This window comes from Eurosta solidaginis, chromosome 1, assembly GCF_040869045.1.
Source record: "Eurosta solidaginis isolate ZX-2024a chromosome 1, ASM4086904v1, whole genome shotgun sequence".
Classification (NCBI taxonomy): Eukaryota; Metazoa; Arthropoda; class Insecta; order Diptera; family Tephritidae; genus Eurosta; species Eurosta solidaginis.
Window position 1 is genome coordinate 69,904,381 of NC_090319.1, and position 23,158 is coordinate 69,927,538.

General features: G+C 36.0%; 1 protein-coding gene across 3 annotated transcripts in view; it reads right to left on the minus strand.

Moving 5' to 3' along the window:
* Window positions 1–23,158, minus strand: part of ort (ora transientless) — a 234,170-nt gene that overhangs the window by 13,085 nt on the left and 197,927 nt on the right. For all 3 annotated transcript variants that reach the window (XM_067758175.1, XM_067758174.1, XM_067758173.1), the window contains exons 2-4: window positions 2,307–2,379; window positions 1,781–2,235; window positions 1,592–1,702 (exon numbers count right to left, since the gene is read on the minus strand). In XM_067758175.1, the coding sequence (XP_067614276.1) occupies window positions 1,592–1,702; window positions 1,781–2,235; window positions 2,307–2,377 (637 nt within the window). In that variant the 5' untranslated portion in view covers window positions 2,378–2,379. The remainder of the gene's footprint in view (window positions 1–1,591; window positions 1,703–1,780; window positions 2,236–2,306; window positions 2,380–23,158) is intronic.

The window sequence follows — 23,158 nt, forward strand, 5'->3', positions numbered from 1 at the left end:
TTGGCCGGAGCATCATCATTCATTCGCATAACATGGCCTAGCCAGCGCAGCCGCTGCGTTTTAATTCGCTGGACTGTGTTGATGTCTGCGTATAGCTCGTACAGCTCATCATTAAATCTTCTTCGGTACTCGCCATCGCCAACGCGTAGAGGTCCATAAATCTTTCGAAGAACTTTTCTCTCGAACACTCCCAAAGCCGCTTCATCTGCTGTTGTCATGGTCCATGCTTCTGGCCCATATAGCAGGAGGGTACGATAAGTGACTTGTAGAGTATGATTTTCGTTCGCCGAGAGAGGACTTTACTTTTCAATTGCCTACCTAGTCCAAAGTAGCATTTATTGGTAATATTGATTCTTCGCTGGATTTCAGTGCTGATGTTGTTGCTAGTGTTGATGCTGGTTCCCAAATAAGCGAAGTCTTTTACTATTTCGAAATTATGGCTGCCAACAGTAGCGTGGTTGACAAGGCGCGTATGCGCTGACTCTTTGCTCGATGACACCAGGTACTTCGTTTTGTCCTCATTCACCATCAAACCCATCTTTACCGCTTCTTTTTCCAGTTTGGAGTAAGCAGAACTAACAGCGCGGGTGTTTAGGCCGATGATATCAATGTCACCAGCATATGCCAGTAATTGCACACTTTTATAGTATATTGTTCCAGTGCGGTCAAAAATGTCTTACCAGCGGCAAATGAAAGGGCCCTTTCAACACTGGGGTGTCGAATCGGCTCTGGTAGAATTCATTAGCAGACTGTTGAGTGGCAGAAATGTAAAAGCGGAGTAGTAAGGAGTAGCGGGGGAGGGGCACTGGAGCGGTGGCTCAGATAAAGGCGAGAAAGGGCACGCCACGGGTGGAGAGGGATGGTTCTTTCTCATCTGCTTTGGAGCGTGGTGGCTTATGCCGACGACCTGGCAATTCTTTCCAGTGGTAAATTTCTCAATACACTGAGGTACGTTAGACGGGACTTGGATGTCTGTCTGAAACATATCGATTTGTTATCGATTCGGACGACCTCACAATTATATCTTTCGCAGATTGCCGTTAGCATCACTCACAGGACTATAGAACCAGCAATCGATAATAAAATAAATTATCCGATAATAACTCGATAACCAATCAATATCTTTTCGATAAATTTTCGCTGACAAATCGATATTTGTTTTAATAAAAAATCGATATTTTTACGATAAAAAATCTTTAGCAAACCGATAACTCATCGATAACGTTTGCTATCGATAACAAATGTATCACCTTTTAATAAAAAATTCCTATTTTATTTATATCTCGCCGGTAACATGCCTATAATTAACCGATCCTTTTCTTTCCCTTCCTTTCCTTTCATTTCGTTTCCTTTCATTGAGAAACCGAAACCAGCAGAACCGGAATTAAATAGTTATTTACAGAGTGGTCATTAAACAACTGTTTTTATTGAAAATATCGGTTGTGAGATCTCTGCTATTATTGAACCCCGAACGTGGAAAGTAAGCGTGATATTTTTATACAAAACGAACGGTGGGCCAAATGTCAACTTTAAGTTAGAAAATAGTACTATTTACAAAAATATTTCGTATAAGTAGATATAATATTCTTACCAGCAGTTTGATTGTGTATAAGTGCCACTTGTGGCAATTCGATATTTTCATCAACCACTAAAGGTGTCGTAGGATCCCATTGAAAGATCATGTCATCTGTGGTGTGTGATACTTTTTGAATTGAAATAAAGAAACACAGTTTAATTAAAGATTTCACCAATTTTTACATCACGGCTTTAATAAACTTACAACTTTCCATTTGTAGTTTGCATTCTTGTGTGTCATGCGGATAAATGGCAAAATTCATGATACACGACAATTTTAATGTTAATTTCACCATATATAGTATGGTCTTATCTTTGTACAACCACATGTAATGATTAGGAATTGTCATTGTTTGAAATGTCACAGATTTGGCATTCTTGAAGAATGAATCTGGTCTCCACATATTTTTCAACCAATCTACCTCAAGTAATCTATATTCTTGTGTCATATTCTCTGGCAGTCGTAATCGATGATCTTTCCATGTTTGTGCGAAGAAAACATCGGCAACATATGTCATAGAGTTTTCATCGATCGAATCGAGGCCCATAACTGTGACGTGGAAATAAACAATTGTTGGTTGTCCATCTTTTTTGGGTGGACGCATTTTATCATAGCGCTTTATGTCCTCTGGCAATATGTCTGTTATCGCTAAACTTTGTCTGGGAAGTGTGAAAGATATATTTGAATATGCTAATTCATATGTATATGCATAAAACTAGTACAAACTTACTGGTATTCGCCCGTTGTGAATTTCTCCAAGCATATTGAGAATATTACTAAGAGGAAAATTTGATATTCCATTACTGAAACGATAAAGAATTTTATAATATGTAGTTTTAACATAAAACGGTTCATATTTGCTTGGGATGAGCCGTTCAGTGCACACTTCGATTAAGTTCATCAGCTGCATAAATTCGTCAACATTAATAATTTGGACATTATTATTTCAATCTCATACTTTACTATTTAGCTAATTATCTTACATATATGTATGCATGTTTGTGAATTTTTATTATGAAACGAATTCTGGAAAGACAGTGCACATTTATTTTCCTCAACCTCAACTTTTAGGGTAATGGGGATGAACGGCTCGGCTCGCTCATACGTATCATTTGATGCGTTTTAACACCACTATTTTAGCAGGCAATAATCATCATTTTAAATCAGTCGACAGAGAAATGAAATTCAAATTCGTAAATAATATAGTAAATATGTAGCCAAATATATCAAAGTTTTGACTTTTTACTTCCTTTATATTAGGTCGGTTGAATGCTTGTCCGCTTTTCATACAAATTTTATAATCGATTTTGAAGTAACTTCTCACTGAGCTACAAACGTGAAACTTTACACATAGGTTAGAACACCCCGTGACAATGCAACAAAAGGAAACAAAATCCATTAGGTGACGCACGGATCGAAATAATTAGATAAGAATTTGAAAATTTTCAAACCAGCTTTTAAGTAACTTTTCGATGAGCTAGAAACTTGAAATTTCAAACTTAATGCAGAAGTCGATGACAGCCGATGACACGATACAAGAAGATTCGCTAGGGGGAGCACGGGATGAGATATTTAGAAAAATCGTACCAAACGGAGCGAATTTTGGGATTGATTTTTATGTAAGTTCTCATTGAGCTACAACTGTAAAACTTCAAAGATAGGATAAGACGCCGATAAAATTTATGAAAAGCAGAAACAAATTAGGTGGCGCACTGATCGAAATATTTAGATAAGAATTTTGAAATTTGGTGTTTTGAGATTGATTTTAAAGTAACTTCTCATTGAGCTACAAACATGAAGCTTCAGAGACAGGTTAAGACACCATGACAAAGGACCAAAATGAGAAAAAAATTCTGTTAGGTGGCGCACGGATCGAAAAAATTAGATAATAATTTGGAAATTTGAAACCGGGTTTTAAGTAACTTATCGATGAGCTAGAGGCTAAAAATTTTGAGCTTAATTCAGAGGTCAATGACAGCCGATGATACAATACAAAAAGTTTCGCTAAGGGGCGCACGGACTGAGATATTTAGAAAAATCAAACGGAACGGAGGAAATTTTGGGATTGATTTTTATGTAACTTCTCATTGAGCTACAAGCGTAAAACTTAACAGATAGGTTAAGACACCGAGAAAAAGTAAGAAAGGGAGAAAATAAAAATAAAATAAAAAATGTTAAGCACTTCCTTTATATAAATGGACAAAAATCAGCCAAAAATATCTCCTTATATAAACACATATTTTTGCTAAACCTTGATTTTTAAATTTTGACATAGAAATTTGCAAAAATATTTATGAGAAGTAAAAATATAAAGGTGGAGCGCACATTACTTGGATTGTAAAGTTGGTAGGAAAGGAGATATTATTTGTCAATCAATTGCGCTCCACCTTTATATTTTTACTTCTCATAAATATTTTTGCAAATTTCTATGTCAAAATATAAAAATCAAAGTTTAGCAAAAATATGTCTTTATATAAGGAGACATTTTTCGCTGCTTTTTGTCCATTTATATAAAAGAAGTCCTTAAAATTTTATTATTTTATTTTTATTATTTGAGAACATTTTTTTTTGAAACATGGAGCCACAAGATGCCTTGGTATACAATTTGGAGTAAATATATTGTGGCGCATATTAGCAATTTCGATACGTCACTATGCCGCTAGTAAATAAAGGGCCAGTTAAACTTCCTTAACCCTAACGCCATAGTCGTAGCTATACCCATATCCATAACCATCACCATTGTGATCGATTAATGGTGCCATAACCTTAAACAGCTGACATTTTCATAAAAATGAAGAAAACGCAAAAAATTACAAATATGTTCCACAAACAATAATTCTCTTAGTCAAAACGTATCCAAAACAATAAATAAAATATACATCAAGTTAATAAATTCACCAACTCAAATATTTTTAGGTTATGGAAAAACCAAAAACCAATTGGTTGGCTATGATATGGTTATGGCTTTAGCGTTATGGTATGGCACCATTAATCGATTACATTGATTTCCATAAGGTTGGTTCGATCAGCTGTTTTATCTGGTTATGGATAAGTCACCATTAATTGGCGCTTAAATGCTGTAAAACCACAACAGCAATGTAAGCTGATGCGATAACAAATAAACATGCACATAGTTATGTGAACAGCAACAAAGAGCGCAGATACTATTCACACATTTACACAACAATAAAGAGCGCATATGAAATTTAATAGACTACAAATATACATAAATAAAAGCAAAACCAATATGAGATACAGAAACAAGAAATAAACAAGTAAGGATGGGACTGCCTTCGGCTGTGCCGAAGACTTCATACCTTTCATGAATGGGGCTGAACAATAATCTTATCCCATTCGTAATCTCCGAATAATCGGATGTATAAGATAAGAAATATATAGTGATGAGATGTACATACATAAACGATTTTTAAGATAAATATAAAATAAAAAATGGCAAAAAACCCCCTTATCAGAACGATCGGTTGTATGGAATATATATTATATATAGCTCCGATCGAAATATTTTTTTCATGAAATCTTCTATGATATATTAAAATAAATATCACCAAGTTTAACATTTTCATATTGGAAATTAAGGGAGAAATTGCCAAAAACCTTTCTATCTGAACGATCGGTTGTATGGGATATAACTATATATAACTCCGATCACAGCGCTTTTTTCAGGATATCTTCTATGATATATTAGAATATATATCACCGAGTTTCACGTTTATATTTTCTAAATTAAGGGAGAAATAGTAAAAAATCTTTCTATCTGAACGATCGGTTGTATGGGATAAATATATATACATTTAGCTCCGATCAAAGTGATTTTTTCAGGAAATCTTCTATGATATATTAGAATAAATATCACCAAGTTTACCGTTTTTATATTGGAAATTAAGGGAGAAATTGCCAAAAATCTTTCTATCTGAACGATCGGTTGTATGGGATATATACTATATATAGCTCCGATCGAAATGATTTTTTCACGAAATCTTCTATGATATATTAGAATAAATATCACCAAGTTTACCGTTTTTATATTGGAAATTAAGGGAGAAATTGCCAAAAATATTTCTATCTGAATGATCGGTTGTATGGGATAGGTATATATACATATAGCTCCGATCAAAGTGATTTTTTCAGGAAATCTTCTATGATATATTAGAATAAATATCACCAAGTTTAACGTTTTTATATTGGAAATTAAGGGAGAAATGGCTAAAAATCTTTTATCTGAACGATCGGTTGTATGGGATATAACTATATATAGCTCCGATCGAAGTGATTTTTTCAGGATATCTTCTATTATATAGTAGAATATATATCACCGAGTTTCACGTTTATACTTTCTAAATTGCGGCAGGAATGACCAATATCGTCTTATCTGAACGATCGGTTGTATGGGAGATATATGTTATAGTAGTCCGATCCTACCGGACCCGACAAATGTGTAATATAATACAAAAGTACATCATTGTGCCAAATTTCCTTGAGATATCTCAAAATTTGAGGGACTAGTTTGCGTTCAAACTGAAAGACGGGCGGACGGACGGACAGACGGACATGGCTATTTCAACTCAGTTCGTCGCCCTGATCAATTCGGTATACTTAATGGTGAGTCTCTCTTCTGTATTTCTCAACGTTACAAACATCGGACCAAAGTTAATATACCATTTCATGTTCATGAAAAGTATAATAAGCAACTACTAGAGAAGGCTAGTTAGCGAAAAGTCTAGACCCTGGGAGAAACAAGCGAACTCAGAGTACGAAAACAGCGCAAGGTAAGGAATAGTCAATCAGTCTGATATTAACACGCTATACGTGAAGTACGCGAATACATTAAATTTTGAAGATCTTCTACATAGTAGTGCTGCTAATAAAGAGCACTTTACTTATATACAGAACATAATCGAGTTTCCTGAAATTCGTTGCAATATGTATATCAACGTAATTCGTTTCAAATAATGCCTCAAAAAGATATAGCCAAATTTTGGAAAATCGTTAATTTTTGAAGATATTCGACTTGCTCTACTTATTAATTTTCAATGCCAATATATTTTAAATATTTCACACCTTAATGTAATGAGCAAGACATATTTAAAATTATTATTATTATCTATCAACTTAAAAAAAATAAAAAAAAATTTCACATTACTACTAAGCTTAGTTTCCCTAACAATAATTTTTTTGTTCCCGAATATTAAAAAGCTGGAATATCACAATATTTATTTCTGATGGGGCTAGAGGTGTTATTAAGAGCTCGTAGAGCACTTGTCGTTGGAGCGTGCTCTTACTTAAAGCAGTAATCATTAAATCTCACGCTCAAATTCAATGCTGAAATTTTTTCGCTAATCTCCATGTACTCTCTGTTCAAATTCCAGCTCTAATTTTTCTATAATTGAAAAACTATTATTTAATTTGCAATAGACGATATACATTTTCAGACACCTGCCATTGCTGGCCAGATAGAACCATTGTACTTACATACTACTACAAAATATGTTCCGTTTGTGTTCGAAGCCTAGGCTGACGTTGTGCATCTTTGGAATACTAATGGTATTTCTTTTCTGACTAATATGTCGCATTCATTCTGCCAAATAGCAGGGCTACCTTATTTCGTTGTTTTATTCATCTAATTTTTTCATGGTTATTCGATCGTTGCTCAAATATTGCAGATTAATCCTATAAAAGTGCGGCATATTTAACCCTTCTCAAAACGAAAGGGTAGCCAGTTTACCGGTTGATACAACAGGTGAAATACGTTGCCTTACGATTATTTTCAATTAACTTTCTTTGATAGCTTTGTTTGTATTGTAACGAGTTTTGGGAAAGTCCTGATAATTATTTTGCAACTCCTGTTAACTTTCGAATCTCTGAAATAACTCCAATATTCAGTATAACAGAACGTTCTTTATTTAGACTACTTTGGGAGTAGTAACTCACAATTACAATTATCGCATACTTCACTATAGCGTGTTAAAATCAAAACTGATTGATTATCGCTTGCTTTTATACTCTCAGTTGGCCTCGTTCACCAATTTCTCCTAACGTCTAGACTTTTCACGAAAATGCCTCCTGGAACTGTTGCATCTCATATTTGGTTATTTAGCTATATACATTTATATCTGGAGTTGTGTGAGTAACAATTTCTGCTCTTAGCTGATGATAACCCGTTGGGTGATTTTTCCTATTTCTTATTCGTTCTTATCTGCTGAATATATATGTGTATGTGAAATAATCTCTTTGCTTCAAGCTGTTGGTTGTGTGTGAAATATTCTTCGTTGCCTCCTATATATATGTGTAAATGATGATGATGATTATAAGCCACACATTGTTGTCTGAAAAAAATATCAAGATCTGTCACATATATTACATATATCCATGACAACCGATTGTTCAGATAAAAGGTTTAACGTAATTTCTTCATCATTAATATATATCCCATACAACTAATTGTTTCGATTTTATGAATTTTGGAAACTTCAACACATTATTGTTCAGCTCCATTCATGAAAGGTATGAGGTCCTCGGCACAGCCGAAGACAGTCCCGTCCAAATTTGTTTTTATAAATAAATACTTCAAAAGCATTTTTATATTTTTATGGGTTGAAAAAAAGTTGAGTATCTTTGTTTTTTATATCTGATTTTTAAATTGCTATGTCATAATTTTAGCTTGAGAATCTCAATAATTACTACTAATGTCCTTTTTGAAATATGATTGCCCTTTCACGAAACTATGAAAAACGAGTACGTCAAAGCGACGCCAGAGTCCAAAAGGACATTTAAAGGAACTATAACGTTTCTTATGGCGAAAATAATGGCATACCAATTTTAAAATTGGAAAAACAATTTCGGCTGTATTCGCAAGGTTAAATAAATTTTTTTCTTATTTTACCGAGATCCTGTCAACATAAGCGTTAAATTTGGTGGCGGACTTTTGCAACCTTTTTATTTTGTATGAGGACTAGCCCAGTATAATAAGCATGTATACTGTTACGAATTTCTGATTATTATGCACCTTCTGTTAACGCTCGAATCGCTGAACTTTCGAATATATAACTCCAATATTCAGTATGACAAAATTGTCTTTATTTACAACTCTACAGTGGCAGTAGTTCTTCAAAACTACAATTATCGCGTACTTCACTAATAGCGAGTTTAAATCAAACTGATTGATTATTCCTCAGCTTGCACTGCTTTTATACTCTCCGTTGACTCAGTTCGCATATCTTTCCTAAGGTCTAGACTTTTCGCTAACATCTGTTTATTTATTTCTCCTATATGTATCTGGTATTTACTTTTGTTTTATAGCTATATGCGTGTGTATGAGTGAGTAATAACTTCGCTCTTAACTGCTGCCTACATATATGTATGTGAAACGTTCTCTTTGCTGTTATCTTCGCTGTTTACATGTATGTGTGGCAGCTTGCTTTACTGTTGTTGTGCATTTATTTAGTAGCAGCATAGTGATTTACATGTACATACGTGTGGCTGCTTGCTTTACTGTTGTTGTACATTTATTTAGTAGCAGCATAATGATGCACCGAAATGATAATATTTGACACACTGCCCTCCACCTAAGTCTGATCGTCCCGATTAGACAAATTTCTCGATCCAACCTCTGCTGAACCACCCTTATATTTCGAGCTTTCTCAAATCTTTGTATGTGGTAGACGACATCACTTTTCGCCGGCGAGGGTTGTCTAATAGCACCAAATCTCCCTCCAAGAAACCTTCCGATTTGTTTTTCTTGCCGTACCTTTGTTTCATCTTACTTCTCGTTACATATCCTGTTTCGTTCCCTCACACTCTTATGTTTGGCCAATGGACTACTTGGAAGAGCCAATCCGTCAAGCTCAAGCTTTGCATAAAACCAGCATCGTTTTGACGTTTCACAACAGTAGTGCACCCTTGCTTGAAACCACCCTTGCATTCTTCCTGAGAAATTCCTTCCTTCGTTTTAGTGTGCCCATTTGGGTTTGTCAATGCCAGTGTGCTTCCCGCAGGTATATTCGGTTTTGATTTGTATGTTCCATTTGTTCCACCAATCTTTCTTCTCTACCAGCACTCGCTTACTGCTGAACCCTTTCTCAAAGTTGAAGTTAAGTAGTACATCCATGTCTTATATCGCATAATCATTCTTTGCATATCGATCCTAAAGCCAAGGTCAACTAAGAAGTCCCCTCCCAATATGACTTCATCAACGATCTCTGCCACAACAAATTTGTTTAAATCGTGATCCTCCCAATTAATAATTCTCATACCATTTCTCCCTGGACTTGGTTATACTCGCCAGTGACCGTACGCAATCTTGCTTCATGTGATAGCTTTACTCTCCTGTTGCCAAATCAGATCGGATTAAGGAATGAGATGTGCCCGTTTCTACAGTCAGTAAACGCTCCTTACCATCCTCATATCCTACTACGGCAAGACTGCTAAAATTTCATCGGATTTGTTATACAGAGATAACGTGACATTAAATAGCTGGAGCTAGCTCTCGTTCCTGCATCTGGCTCGCTCTTGGTCATCTCCTCCGGCTTTGTACTTAAGACCACCCATGCTGTTGGATCCACTAGGATCAAGACCGCAATGACGTGCAATGTGACCTGGCTTTCCGCATTTGAAGCATATGATTACTCTGTCACTCCGCTTTTGCGATACTTTCAGTGCCTCCAATATTGTGTTCACCCAGTCTGGCCTTTCTACTTCCACACGGCGTGCTTTGAAAGCTGGCTTACACAGAAGCGATGCTACTTTCTGAATCAGTGCATGTTATACCATTTCTGCAAATGTAGGTTTTGGGTCTGCGTATGTCCATCATTCTTCCCAAACAACCGCTAACACAATGCTGCAGTGTATTTTTTTCACTTCGGGAAGCGTAATTTCAAAAAGAATCATGAACGGAAAAAATAGAAAAGGCGGCATTCCATTATTCGCTTGTGCAAGCAAGCATTGTATCCACGTTTAGCTTACTTTTGCTTTCGCAGTTCACTTTCGGTGTTGCCATACAAATACATAGGCTCATATGTATGTTTAGGTTATTGGAAAAACTTGCAAAGGCCCTCATAGTCCTTGTGAAGACTCGGTTAACCAAAGTCAAAAAACCAAGCTGTTCGATATTCGGAGTTTTAAGACTAAAAATTAACCGGACAAAAAATTAGGAAAAACCCGTTTACAACTGGTTCGAAAAACCGGGTCAATCACCCTAATTGTAGCCATTGATGCTATTTTTTAAGGCTCTATGCCCAATATCAAATACATACTCTTGGTCATCCAATACTTTCAAATCAGTTCTATGTAAGTCGCTAAATTATTTAACCTAAAGGTTGTGTTCATAGTCAAGGTGAAGAAGAAACACAAAAAAAAATTAATAAAAAGCAAATATATATGGGGTATTCCATCCCATTTCGACCAATTTTGAACCCGACCCCTTTAGAATTGGCTGAAAGTTTTTCTTCTTTTCCTAGCTTACGAAAGACGTTTTTCAGAAGTTTTTCAAATTTTTTCATCCAACTCAAAAAAAGTTATGTATTTAAAAAAAAAAACACAGTTTTTGTTTTCAAAATGCTATAGCAGTTTCAAAAATTGACCGTTTGGGATCTTTTTTTTTTAAAAATTTGTTTTTAAATGTACTTTTCGCAAAAAATTTTTTTTTGTAATTTTTCAGTTTTTCGAGATTTTTCGAATTTCGCCCTGTTTTTTTTTCTCTCATAAAAAACCTCAATCATTTCTGCAATCATCCCCACTAATCCCGGAGTGGGCCGGGAATTTTTTTTTTTTATTTAATTGAAAAAAAAACTTTAAAATTTTTTTTGTATTTCTTCCGAAAAGTACATTTAAAAACATATTTAAAAAAAAAAATGATCCCAAACGGTAAATTTTTGAAAAAGTTATAGCATTTTGAAAAAAACACCGTTTTCCAACTCAAAATAAGTTTTAAATATTTTGAAAAAAAAACGATGTTTTTTCAAAATGCAATAACTTTTTCAAAAATTGACCGTTTGGGATCATTTTTTTTTATATGTTTTTAAATGTACTTTTCGGAAAAAATACAAAAAAAATTTTAAAGTTTTTTTTTCAATTAAATAAAAAAAAAAAAAAAAAGTTCTCGGCCCACTCCGGAATTGATTGAAATTTTTTATGAGAAAAAAAGGGCGAAATTCGAAAAATCTCGAAAAACTGAAAAATTACAAAAAAAAAACGAATTTTAAATTTTTTTTTGAATTGTCTCCGAAAAGTACATTTAAAAAAAAAGATCCCAAACGGTCAATTTTTGAAAAAGTTATAGCATTTTGAAAACAAAAACGGTGTTTTTTAAAAAATTCATAACTGTTTTTGAGTTGGATGAAAAAATTTGAAAAACTTCTGAAAAACGTCTTTCGTAAGCTAGAAAAAGAAGAAAAACTTTCAGCCAATTCTAAAGGGGTCGGGTTCAAAATTGGTCGAAGTGGGATGGAATACCCCATATATAAACCAATGAATGAAAGTATAAACAAAATAACCTTAAATTATGTGAAAATAAAAATGCAAAAATACTAAAGTCGGCGCCAATACTTTTATAATCCCATCAACCTGTGTCACTGACAATGACAATCGAAATACAAACGGAAACAACAAAAATATCCTTAAAGCTGTAGAAATTCTTGAACAATGCGTAATTACCTTGGGCCCTTTATTTTTTGTTTTCGCGGATCGTTCCGCAAATTTTCTGAAATAGCATCAAGGTTATCGGCGCACCCACGTGCTCACACGCTTACATTTGCAGCATAAACTTGAGCTTGTATACATACATGCATTTACAAATATATAAGTAAATGTATGTGTGTGTAAACGAAAACTATACAGCAAAATGCAAAATATTTAATATAAATGCAAAAGTAAAGACTTAAGCCAGTGTATTTTCTTTGCCGCCAAAGGCTGCGAAATGACAAGGTTTGAGCTTTGCACTAGACCTTCTTGCGCAGATGCGACGGCCACAATAGAGACTTAATGCACAATTAAAACCACTCAAGTGAAGTGGTCGCCATAAGTACTTGTATGCGCTTTTATGGAACATTACCACAAGTTCAGCGATGATGGCATGAGCAATGCATTACACATTTTGTTTTTGTCTCGGAGGTCGATTTAAGTATGTGTTAGGGTCCTTGTCTAACGTCAACGTATTAGCAACATCGATTTGGTAATTGAGGGTAAAAGTAGATATCAAACTGCTTTTAACAAGTAAGGAAGGTTAAGTTCGGGTGTAACCGAACATTACATACTCAGTTGAGAGCTACGGTGACAACATAAGGGAAAATAACCATGTAGGAAAATGAACCGAGGGAAACCCTGGAATGTGTTTGTATGACATGTGTATCAAATGAAAGGCATTAAAGAGTATTTTATGATGGAGTGGGCCATAGTTATATAGGTGGACGCCATTTAGGGATATCGCCATAAAGGTGGATCAGGGTTGACTCTAGAATTTGTTTGTACGATATGGGTATCAAATGAAAGGTGTTAATGAGTATTTTAAAAGGGAGTAATCCTTAGTTCCATAGGTGGACGCCGTTTCGAGATATCGCCACAAAGGTGGAACAGGGGTGACCCTAGAATTTGTTTGTACGATATGGGTATCAAACGAAATGTGTTAATGAGTATTTTAAAAGGGAGTGGGCCTTAGTTCTATAGGTGGACGTCGTTTCGCAATATCGCCATAAAGGTGGACCAGGGGTGACTCTAGAATGTGTTTGTGCGATATGGGTATCAAATTAAAGGTATTAATGAGGGTTTTAAAAGGGAGTGGTGGTTGTTGTATAGGTGGTCGCATTTTCAAAAAATCGCCATAAAGGTGGACCAGGTGTGACTATAGAATTTGTTTGTACAATATGGGTATCAAAAGAAAGGTGTTAATGAGTATTTTAAAAGGGAGTAATCCTTAGTTCCATAGGTGGATGCCGTTTCGAGATATCGCCATAAAGGTGGACCAGGGGTGACCCTAGAATTTGTTTGTTCAATATGGGTATCAAAAGAAAGGTGTTAATGAGTATTTTAAAAGGGAGTAATCCTTAGTTCCATAGGTGGACGCGATTTCGAGATATCGCCATAAAGGTGGGCCAGGGGTGACTCTAGATTTCTTTTGTGCAATATGGGTATCAAACGAAAGGAGTTAATGAGTATTTTAAAAGGGAGTGGGCCTTAGTTCTATAGGTGGACGCCTTTTCCAGATATCGCCATAAAGGTGCACCAGGGGTGACTCTAGAATGAGTTTGTACGATATGGGTATCAAATTAAAGGTATTAATGAGAGTTTTAAAAGGGAGTGGTGGTAGTTGTATATGTGAAGGCGTTTTCCAGATATCGACCAAAATGTGGACCAGGGTGACCCAGAACATCATCTGTTGGATACCGCTAATTTATTTATATATGTAATACCTGCCAAGATTTTAAGGGTTTTTTATTTCGCCCTGCAGAACTATTTCATTTTCTTCTACTTAATATGGTAGGTGTCACAACCATTTTATAAAGTTTTTTCTAAAGTTATATTTCGCTTCAATAAAACAATCCAATTACCTTACCATGTTTCATCCCTTTTTTCGTATTTGGTATAGAATTATGGCATTTTTTTCATTTTTCGTAATTTTCGATATCGAAAAAGTGGGCGTGGTCATAGTCGGATTTCGTTCATTTTTAATACCAAGATAAAGTGAGTTCAAGTAAGCACGTGAACTAAGTTCATTAAAGATGTGTCGATTTTTGCTTAAGTTATCGTGTTAACGGCCATGCGGAAGGACAGGCGGACGACTGTGTATAAAAACTGGGCGTGGCATCAACCGATTTCGCTCATTTTCACAGAAGAGTTAACGTCATAAAATCTATGCCCCTACGAAATTTCAAAAGGATTGGTTAATTTTTGTTCGACTTATGGCGTTAAAAGTATCCTAGACAAATTAAATGAAAAAGGGCGGAGCCACGCCCATTTTGAAATTTTCTTTTATTTTTGTATTTTGTTGCACTATATCATTACTGGAGTTGAATGTTGACATAATTTACTTATATACTGTAAAGATATTAAATTTTTTGTTAAAATTTTACTTTAAAAAATTTTTTTTTTAAAAGTGGGCGTGGTCCTTCTCCGATTTTGCTAATTTTTATTAGGCGTACATATAGTAATAGGAGTAACGTTCCTGCCAAATTTCATCATGATATCTTTAACAACTGCCAAATTACAGCTTGCAAAAGTTTTAAATTACCTTCTTTTAAAAGTGGGCGGTGCCACGCCCATTGTCCAAAATTTTACTAATTTTCTATTCTGCGTCATAAGTTCAACTCATCTACCAAGTTTCGTCGCTTTATCTCTCTTTTGTAATGAATTATCTCAATTTTTCGGTTTTTCGAAATTTTCGATATCGAAAAAGTGGGCGTGGTGATAGTCCGATATCGTTCATTTTAAATAGCGATCTGAGATGGGTGCTCAGGAACCTACATACCAAATCTCATCAAGATACCTCAAAATTTACTCAAGTTATCGTGTTAACGGACGGACGGACGGACGGACATGGCTCAATCAAATTTTTTTTCGATCCTGATTATTTTGATATATGGAAGTCTATATCTATCTCGATTCCTTTATATATGTACAACCAACCGTTATCCAATCAAACTTAATATACTCTGTGAGCTCTGCTCAACTGAGTATAAGGAAGTCCATGGCGTATGAGTAACATTTATGTTACTCGCTAACGTTTTTATGCCCAGCGTTTACTTGTACGCAGGGGTAATATAACTTTAATTGAATAACGGTAGTATGTAATAGAGCTTACGATCTCTTCTCGAACACAAGCGAAATTTTTGAGACCCGAGAAATCGAGAACTCGACTTCTCGCGAGATTCTCGTGTCACGAAATACTCGTAAATCTCGCGAGCTTCTCGACGTGAACTTAATTGCTGTATGGACAGTATTTATACACTTGGTTTTTTTTACTTGTGAATTTTTTGTTGATTATATTGCTTTCCAATGACATTTAACTCAAAACATATTTATTATACATATAATTTTGTTCACAATATTTTATTTTTTTTAATGAGACATCGAAAACAAGGTTTCTCGCGAGATTCTCGAATCTCGACATACTCGTAATATTCGCGAGCTTCTCGATTTTCAATTCAGTTGCTGCATTGGTAGTATTCTATACATTTCGGTGTTTTTAGTTGTTGTGTTGTGGAAATTTTCGCTAGTTCTCCAGAAAAAATCAATATCTCTGTATAAAACAGCCGATGAATCGATTAAATTCTGTGACAATTTGAAAAAAACAATCTATTTCGAGTTAGGATAAAAGTGATATTCTGGCTTCATAACAGAAATCCGTTACAGATCTCCCTGTGTTACTTACTCATAGCCCTAACGCCCATTGGCTGCTACAAAATATAGGAAATTATAATGGTGAATTGCTGCTAGCTTTTCAGATATAGGTCTATGTATCGCCATTATCCTAACTCAAAATAGGTTGTTTTTTCAAATTGCCACAGAATTGAATGTAGAGAAGCTCGCGAGCCTTGTGAGCCCTACGAATCATTCGAGAATCGAGAATCTCGCGAGAAGGCGAGACTCGCGAGAAATCTCTTCTCGAACAAGTTGGAGAAATCGTAAGCCCTAGTATGTAATGGCATAGAGTTATCGAGATAGATATAGACTTTCCTTGTATCAAAATTATCAGCAGCGAAAAATATTTTGATTGAGCTATGTATGTCCGTCTGTACGTTAACAGAATAACTTACGTAAAAACTGAGATATCTTTACGAAATTTGGTATTCTGGCTCGTCTTGCCGACAAATGGTAAAAATGCCATAATGTATTACCAAACACCGATCAAGTGTTGATATTTTATATGTCGGTCGTCTTTATGACAAGAAATAAAAATTTTGGAAAATGGGTGTGGCATCGGCGGCCATATTTAGAAGAACACAATTTGGAAGTTATCCAAGCCATTAGTCCTAATACTATAAAGATATCCTGATGGGGAGGTTGCTCCTGCCATTATGCGTTCCTACCTTTCATGAATGGGGCTGAACAATAATCTTATCCCATTCGTAATATCCAAATAATCGGCTGTATAAGATATAAAATATGTACATGCCTGAGCGACTTTTAAGATAAATAACAAATAGGTAGGTAATTTGTGTGAGGATGCAAAGTTTCACGATTTGAAGCTTCTAGCCGCTAAAAAGGGGACAGAAATGACAGTTTATATGGGGTATATAATATATGTATATACCACCGATCTCTATGATTTTTTCAGATAACAATATTTGCTAAATACGAAAGCATATGGTGAAATTTGAAGGTTCTAGCTGTTAAAATAGGGCAGAAATTATGAAAAGTTTCTTATCTGAACAATCGGTTGTATGGGATATATATACAATATAAAACGCTGAACTATACAATTTTTACAGACACAATAAATACTCTATACGTGAGCATTCGGTGAAATTTGAAGGTTCTAGCTGTTAAAATGGGGCAGTAATTACGAAAAGCTTCTTATTTGAACAATCGGTTGTGTGGAATATATTGTAACGAATTCTGGAGATTTCCGATTATTTTGCACCTTCTGCTAACCTTCGTATCGCTGAACTTTCAAATAATTAACTCCAATATTCAGTATTGCAATATGGTCTTTATTTAGTCTACTTTGGGAGTAGTACGATTATACTTCGATATCACATACTTCACAAAGGCGTATTTAAATCAAAGTGATTAGTCATTCCTCAGCTTGCGCTGCTTTTATACTCTCCGTTGCCTCATCATATTTCTATTAAGGTCTAGACGTTTCACCTTCTAGAACTGTTGTATCTCCTGCTTGGTAATTGAGCTATATTGGTGTGTATGTGTGAGTAACAACTTCGGCTGATGACTACACGTGTGTGTGTGAGATATCTGTTCACTTGAAGCTGCTAGTTATATGTATATGTGTATGTACATGAGTACCGGATTTGCTTTTGTGATTACTTACTAACATCATAGTGTAGCTAATATTCGTCACAATATTCTATATTTACGACCGATCTCATCCAATTTTACAGATAAAAATATCTGCAATATACGAAAGCATATGTCAAAGTTTGAAGCTTCCTCTTTTCTGAAAAATCGGTTGTATGGAGGCTATATGCTATATTAGTCCGATCCGGCCGGTTCCGACAAACGTCTAATCGGACACCTAAATATACCCGCTGACCAAATTTTATCAAGATATCTCAAAAATTGAGGGGTTACTTTGCATACAAACAGACAGACGGACATGGCTAAATCAACTCAGCTCTTCATCCTGATCATTTATACTTATTGGTGGGTTTGCCTCTTCTCCTTTAAGGACATACAATTTTGAGATTCGTGACAATATTATCTTTACCATTTCATTTTCAATAAAACTAATAAAAAACAAGTAAGGAAGGCTAAGTTCGGGTGTAACCGAACATTACATACTCAGTTGAGAGCTATGGAGACAAAATAAGGAAAATCACCATGTAGGAAAATGAACCTAGGGTAACCCTGGAATGTGGTTGTATGACATGTGTATCAAATGGAAGGTATTAAAGAGTATTTTAAGAGAGAGTAGGCCATAGTTCTATGGATGGACGCCATTTAGGGATATCGCCATAAAGGTGGACTAGGGCAGACTCTAGAATTTGTTTGTACGATATGGGTATCAAATGAACGGTGTTACTGAGCATTTTAAGAGGGAGTGGGCCTTAGGTCTATGGGTGGACGCCTTTTCGAGATATCGTCATTAATGTGGACCAGGGGTGACTCTAGAATGTGTTTGTACGATACGGGTATCAAATGAAAGGTGGTAATGAGTATTTTAAAAGGGAATGGGCTTTAGTTCTATAGGTGAACGCCTTTTCGAGAAATCGCCATAAATGTGGACCAGGGGTGACTCTAGAATATGTTTGTACGATATGGGTATCAAATGAAAGCTGTTAATGAGTATTTTGAAAAGGAGTGATCCTTAGTTCCATAGGTGGACGCCGTTTCGAGATATCGCCATAAAGGTGGAACAGGGGTGTCTCTAGAATATGTTTGTACGATATGGGAAACAAATGAAAGGTGTTACTGAGCATTTTAAGAGGGTGTGGGCATTAGGTCTATAGGTGGACGCCTTTTCGAGATATCGCCATAAAGGTGGAACAGGGGTGTCTCTAGAATGTGTTTGTACGATATGGGAATCAAATGAAAGGTGTTACTGAGCATTTTAAGAGGGAGTGGGCATTAGGTCTATAGGTGGACGCCTTTTCGAGATATCGCCATAAAGGTGGACCAAGGGTGACTCTAGAATGTTTGTACGATATGGCTATCAAACGAAAGGTGTTACTGAGCATTTTAAGAGGGAGTGGGCATGAGGTCTATAGGTGGACGCCTTTTCGAGATATCGTCATTAGGGTGGGCCAGGGGTGACTCTAGAATGTGTTTGTACGATATGGGTATCAAATGAAAGGTGGTAATGAGTATTTTAAAGGGGAGTAATCCTTAGTTCTATAGGTGGACGCCTTTTCGAGATATCGCCATAAAGGTGGACCAAGGGTGACTCTGGAATGTTTGTACGATATGGGTATCAAACTAAAGGTGTTACTGAGCATTTTAAGAGGGAGTGGGCATTAGGTCTATAGGTGGACGCCTTTTCGAGATATCGCCATTAGGGTGGGCCAGGGGTGACTCTAGAATGTGTTTGTACCATATGGGTATCAAATGAAAGGTGGTAATGAGTATTTTAAAAGGAAGTAATCCTTAGTTCTATAGGTGGACGCCTTTTCGAGATATCGCCATAAAGGTGGACCAAGGGTGACTCTAGAATGTTTGTACGATATGGGTATCAAACGAAAGGTGTTACTGAGCATTTTAAGAGGGAGTGGGCATTAGGTCTATAGGTGGACGCCTTTTCGAGATATCGCCATTAGGGTGGGCCAGGGTGACTCTAGAATGTGTTTGTACGATATGGGTATCAAATGAAAGGTGGTAATGAGTATTTTGAAAGGGAGTAATCCTTAGTTCTATAGGTGGACGCCTTTTCGAGATATCGCCATAAAGGTGGACCAAGGGTGACTCTAGAATGTTTGTACGATATGGGTATCAACCGAAAGGTGTTACTGAGCATTTTAAGAGGGAGTGGGCATTAGGTCTATGGGTGGACGCCTTTTCGAGATATCGCCATTAGGGTGGGCCAGGGGTGACTCTAGAATGTTTGTACGGTATGGGTATCAAACGAAAGGTGTTACTGAGCATTTTAAGAGGGAGTGGGCATTAGGTCTATAGGTGGACGCCTTTTCGAGATATCGCCATTAGGGTGGGCCAGGGGTGACTCTAGAATGTTTGTACGATATGGGTATCAAACGAAAGGTGTTACTGAGCATTTTAAGAGGGAGTGGACATTAGGTCTATAGGTGGACGCCTTTTCGAGATATCGCCATTAGGGTGGGCCAGGGGTGACTCTAGAATATTTGTACGATATGGGTATCAAACGAAAGGTGTTACTGAGCATTTTAAAAGGGAGTGGGCATTAGGTCTATAGGTGGACGCCTTTTCGAGATATCGCCATAAGGGTGGGCCAGGGGTGACTCTAGAATGTGTTTGTACGATATGGATATCAAATTAAAGGTATTAATGAGGGTTTTAAAAGCGAGTGGCACTTAGATGTATATGTGAAGGCGTTCTCGCGATATCGACCAAAATGTGGACCAGGTGATCCAGAAAATCTTCTGTCGGGTACTGCTAATTTATTTATATATGCAATACCACTAACAGTATTCCTGCCAAGATTCCAAGGGCTGTTGATTTCGCCTTGTAGAACTTTTTCATTTTCTTCTACTTAATATGGTAGGTGTCACACCCATTTTACAAAGTTTTTTCCAAAGTTATATTTTGCGTCAATAAACCAATCCAGTTACAATGTTTCATCCCTTTTTTCGTATTTGGCATAGAATTATGGCATTTTTTTCATTTTTCGTAATTTTCGATATCGATAAAGTGGGCATGGTTATGGTCGGATTTCGGGCATTTTTTATACCAAGATAAAGTGAGTTCAGATAAGTACGTGGGCTAAGTTTAGTAAAGATATATCGTTTTTTGCTCAAGTTATTGTGTTAACGGCCGAGCGGAAGGACAGACGGTGGACTGTGTATAAAAACTGGGCGTGGCTTCCACCGATTTCGCCCATTTTCACAGAGAACAGTTACAGTCATAGAATCTATGCCCCTACCAAATTTGAGAAGGATTGGTAAATTTTTGTTCGACTTATGGCATTAAAAGTATTCTAGACAAACTAAATGAAAATGGGCGGAGCCACGCCCATTTTGAAATTTTCTTTTATTTTTGTATTTTGTTGTATCATATCATTACTGGAGTTGAATTTTGACTTAGTTTACTTATATACAGTAAAGATATTAAATTTTTTGTTAAAATTTTAATTAAAAAAAATTTTTTTTTTAAAAGTGGGCGTGTTCTTCATCCAATTTTGCTAATTTTTATTTAGCACATATATAGTAATAGTAGTAACGTTCCTGCCAAATTTCATCATGATATCTTCAACGACTGCCAAATTACAGCTTGCAAAACTTTTAAATTACCTTCTTGTAAAAGTGGGCGGTGCCACGCCGATTGTCCAAAATCTTACTAATTTTCTATTCTGCGTCATAACGTCAACCCGTCTACCAAGTTTCATCGCTTTAAACGCCTTTGGCAATGAATTATCGCATTTTTTCGGTTTTTCGAAATTTTCGATATCGAAAAAGTGGGCGTGGTTATAGTCCGATATCGTTCATTTTAAATAGAGATCTGAGATGAGTGCCCAGGAATCTACATACCAAATTTGATCAAGATACCTCAAAATTTACTCAAGTTATCGTGTTAACGGACAGACGGACGGACGGACGGACATGGCTCAATCAAATTTTTTTTTCGATACTGATGATTTTGATATATGGAAGTCTATATCTATCTCGATTCCTTTATACCTGTACAACCAACCGTTCTCCAATCAAAGTTAATATACTCTGTGAGCTCTGCTCAACTGTGTATAATAATCAATAAAACAAATAGAAATTTAGTAAAATCATTGAAAATGGGCGTGGTACGCATTCATAAAAAAAATTGTAAAGTTTTGAAGTTAGAAGATCTCATGTTTAAATTTGGAACGTTTACTTTTATATATATAAATAATAATAAATGTAAGGCGCGATAACCTCCGAAGAGATCTAAGGCCGAGCTTCTCTTCCAATTTACGTCGTGCTCCTATTGATTTTCCCTACAAATCGGCCGGACGGGACCTACATCTTTAATGCCGACTCCGAACGGCATCTGCAAGGCAGATGAGTTTTCACTGAGACCTTTTCATGGCAGAAATACACCCGGAGCGCTTGCCAAACACTGCCGAGGGGCGACCCCGCTATGCTTTGTGAAAAAGAGCTGAATCAGTTGGTGACCACGCTCCCTTTAAAAAGCAAAGTAAATTTTTCTGAACGTTCCGATTCCGGTGAGAAAATCGTCAGTAAGAATACTAAAATTTCGAGAAAAATCACTATTTTGATACGAATGTCAAAAAATGCCAAAAAAAATTCGATATTTTCCCAAATTTGTGTGAGTCTTTTTGTGGGCATCGCGAATATCCATAGCAAGAAAAATAAAAAGGTAGCTCATACTTTTCTAATATACCACATCTGATCCTTCTTCGATGAGAAATACGCTCGCATGGACCGAGATGCAACGGGTGAAAATCGGCTGATATTAGCGATTTGAATTGAATACCGATTGCTCGAAAAAGTTGTATGAAATCAAAAAAATTTGCCCCATATTATTGGTTTCTCTTGGTCCTAGGAATACGTGGGCAAGGTATTTAATCGTAACTTTGGATTAGATAGCACATTCCATCCAATTAAACTCCATCTAATGAACAGCAAGAATGCAGACGATTTATACGAATACACCTGCCAGTAACATACAACTAATGTCTTTTGTTTCAGATACATGTCAGAGCAAGTTTCGTGATAACATTAAGAATTTTTCTCAATAATTTCAGTGATATTCTTGCTTTTGTTTGGGGTATTCTGTTTTTGGTATAACATACTGGATGGGGATAACAGAAAGTCGACTGGTTCAATGCTGCGGAGCAAGATGGAACTCCTAATATACCATGTGCGAAACATCTCAATTTTAATGACATTTTGAAAAATCAGCTGATGTACTCTGTGTGTAAAAAATTAAGCAAGATTTCGACTCACTTAAGTAATTGTTACATTTTCAAAATCCCAATATAAGAACTCAAGTCATGAAGTTATCAAGTTTCGATGATATTTTGTCGAGAGTAGATTAAGGCCAAGCTTATCTTCTAATTTGCGTGGTGCTACTTTTTAGTTGTTCCTCAAAACTAGGCAGGATGGGATCTACATGTCTTATGCCGACTCCAAATGGCAGCTAAAGGGCAAATGAATTTTTACAGAGAAGCTTTTATGGCAGAAGGTTGGAGTGTTTGCTAAACAGCTACCGTGGGGTGTTCCGCTTAGAAAAGTGTATTCTAAAATATTTTTATGTTGCAATAAAATGGTGGTTAAT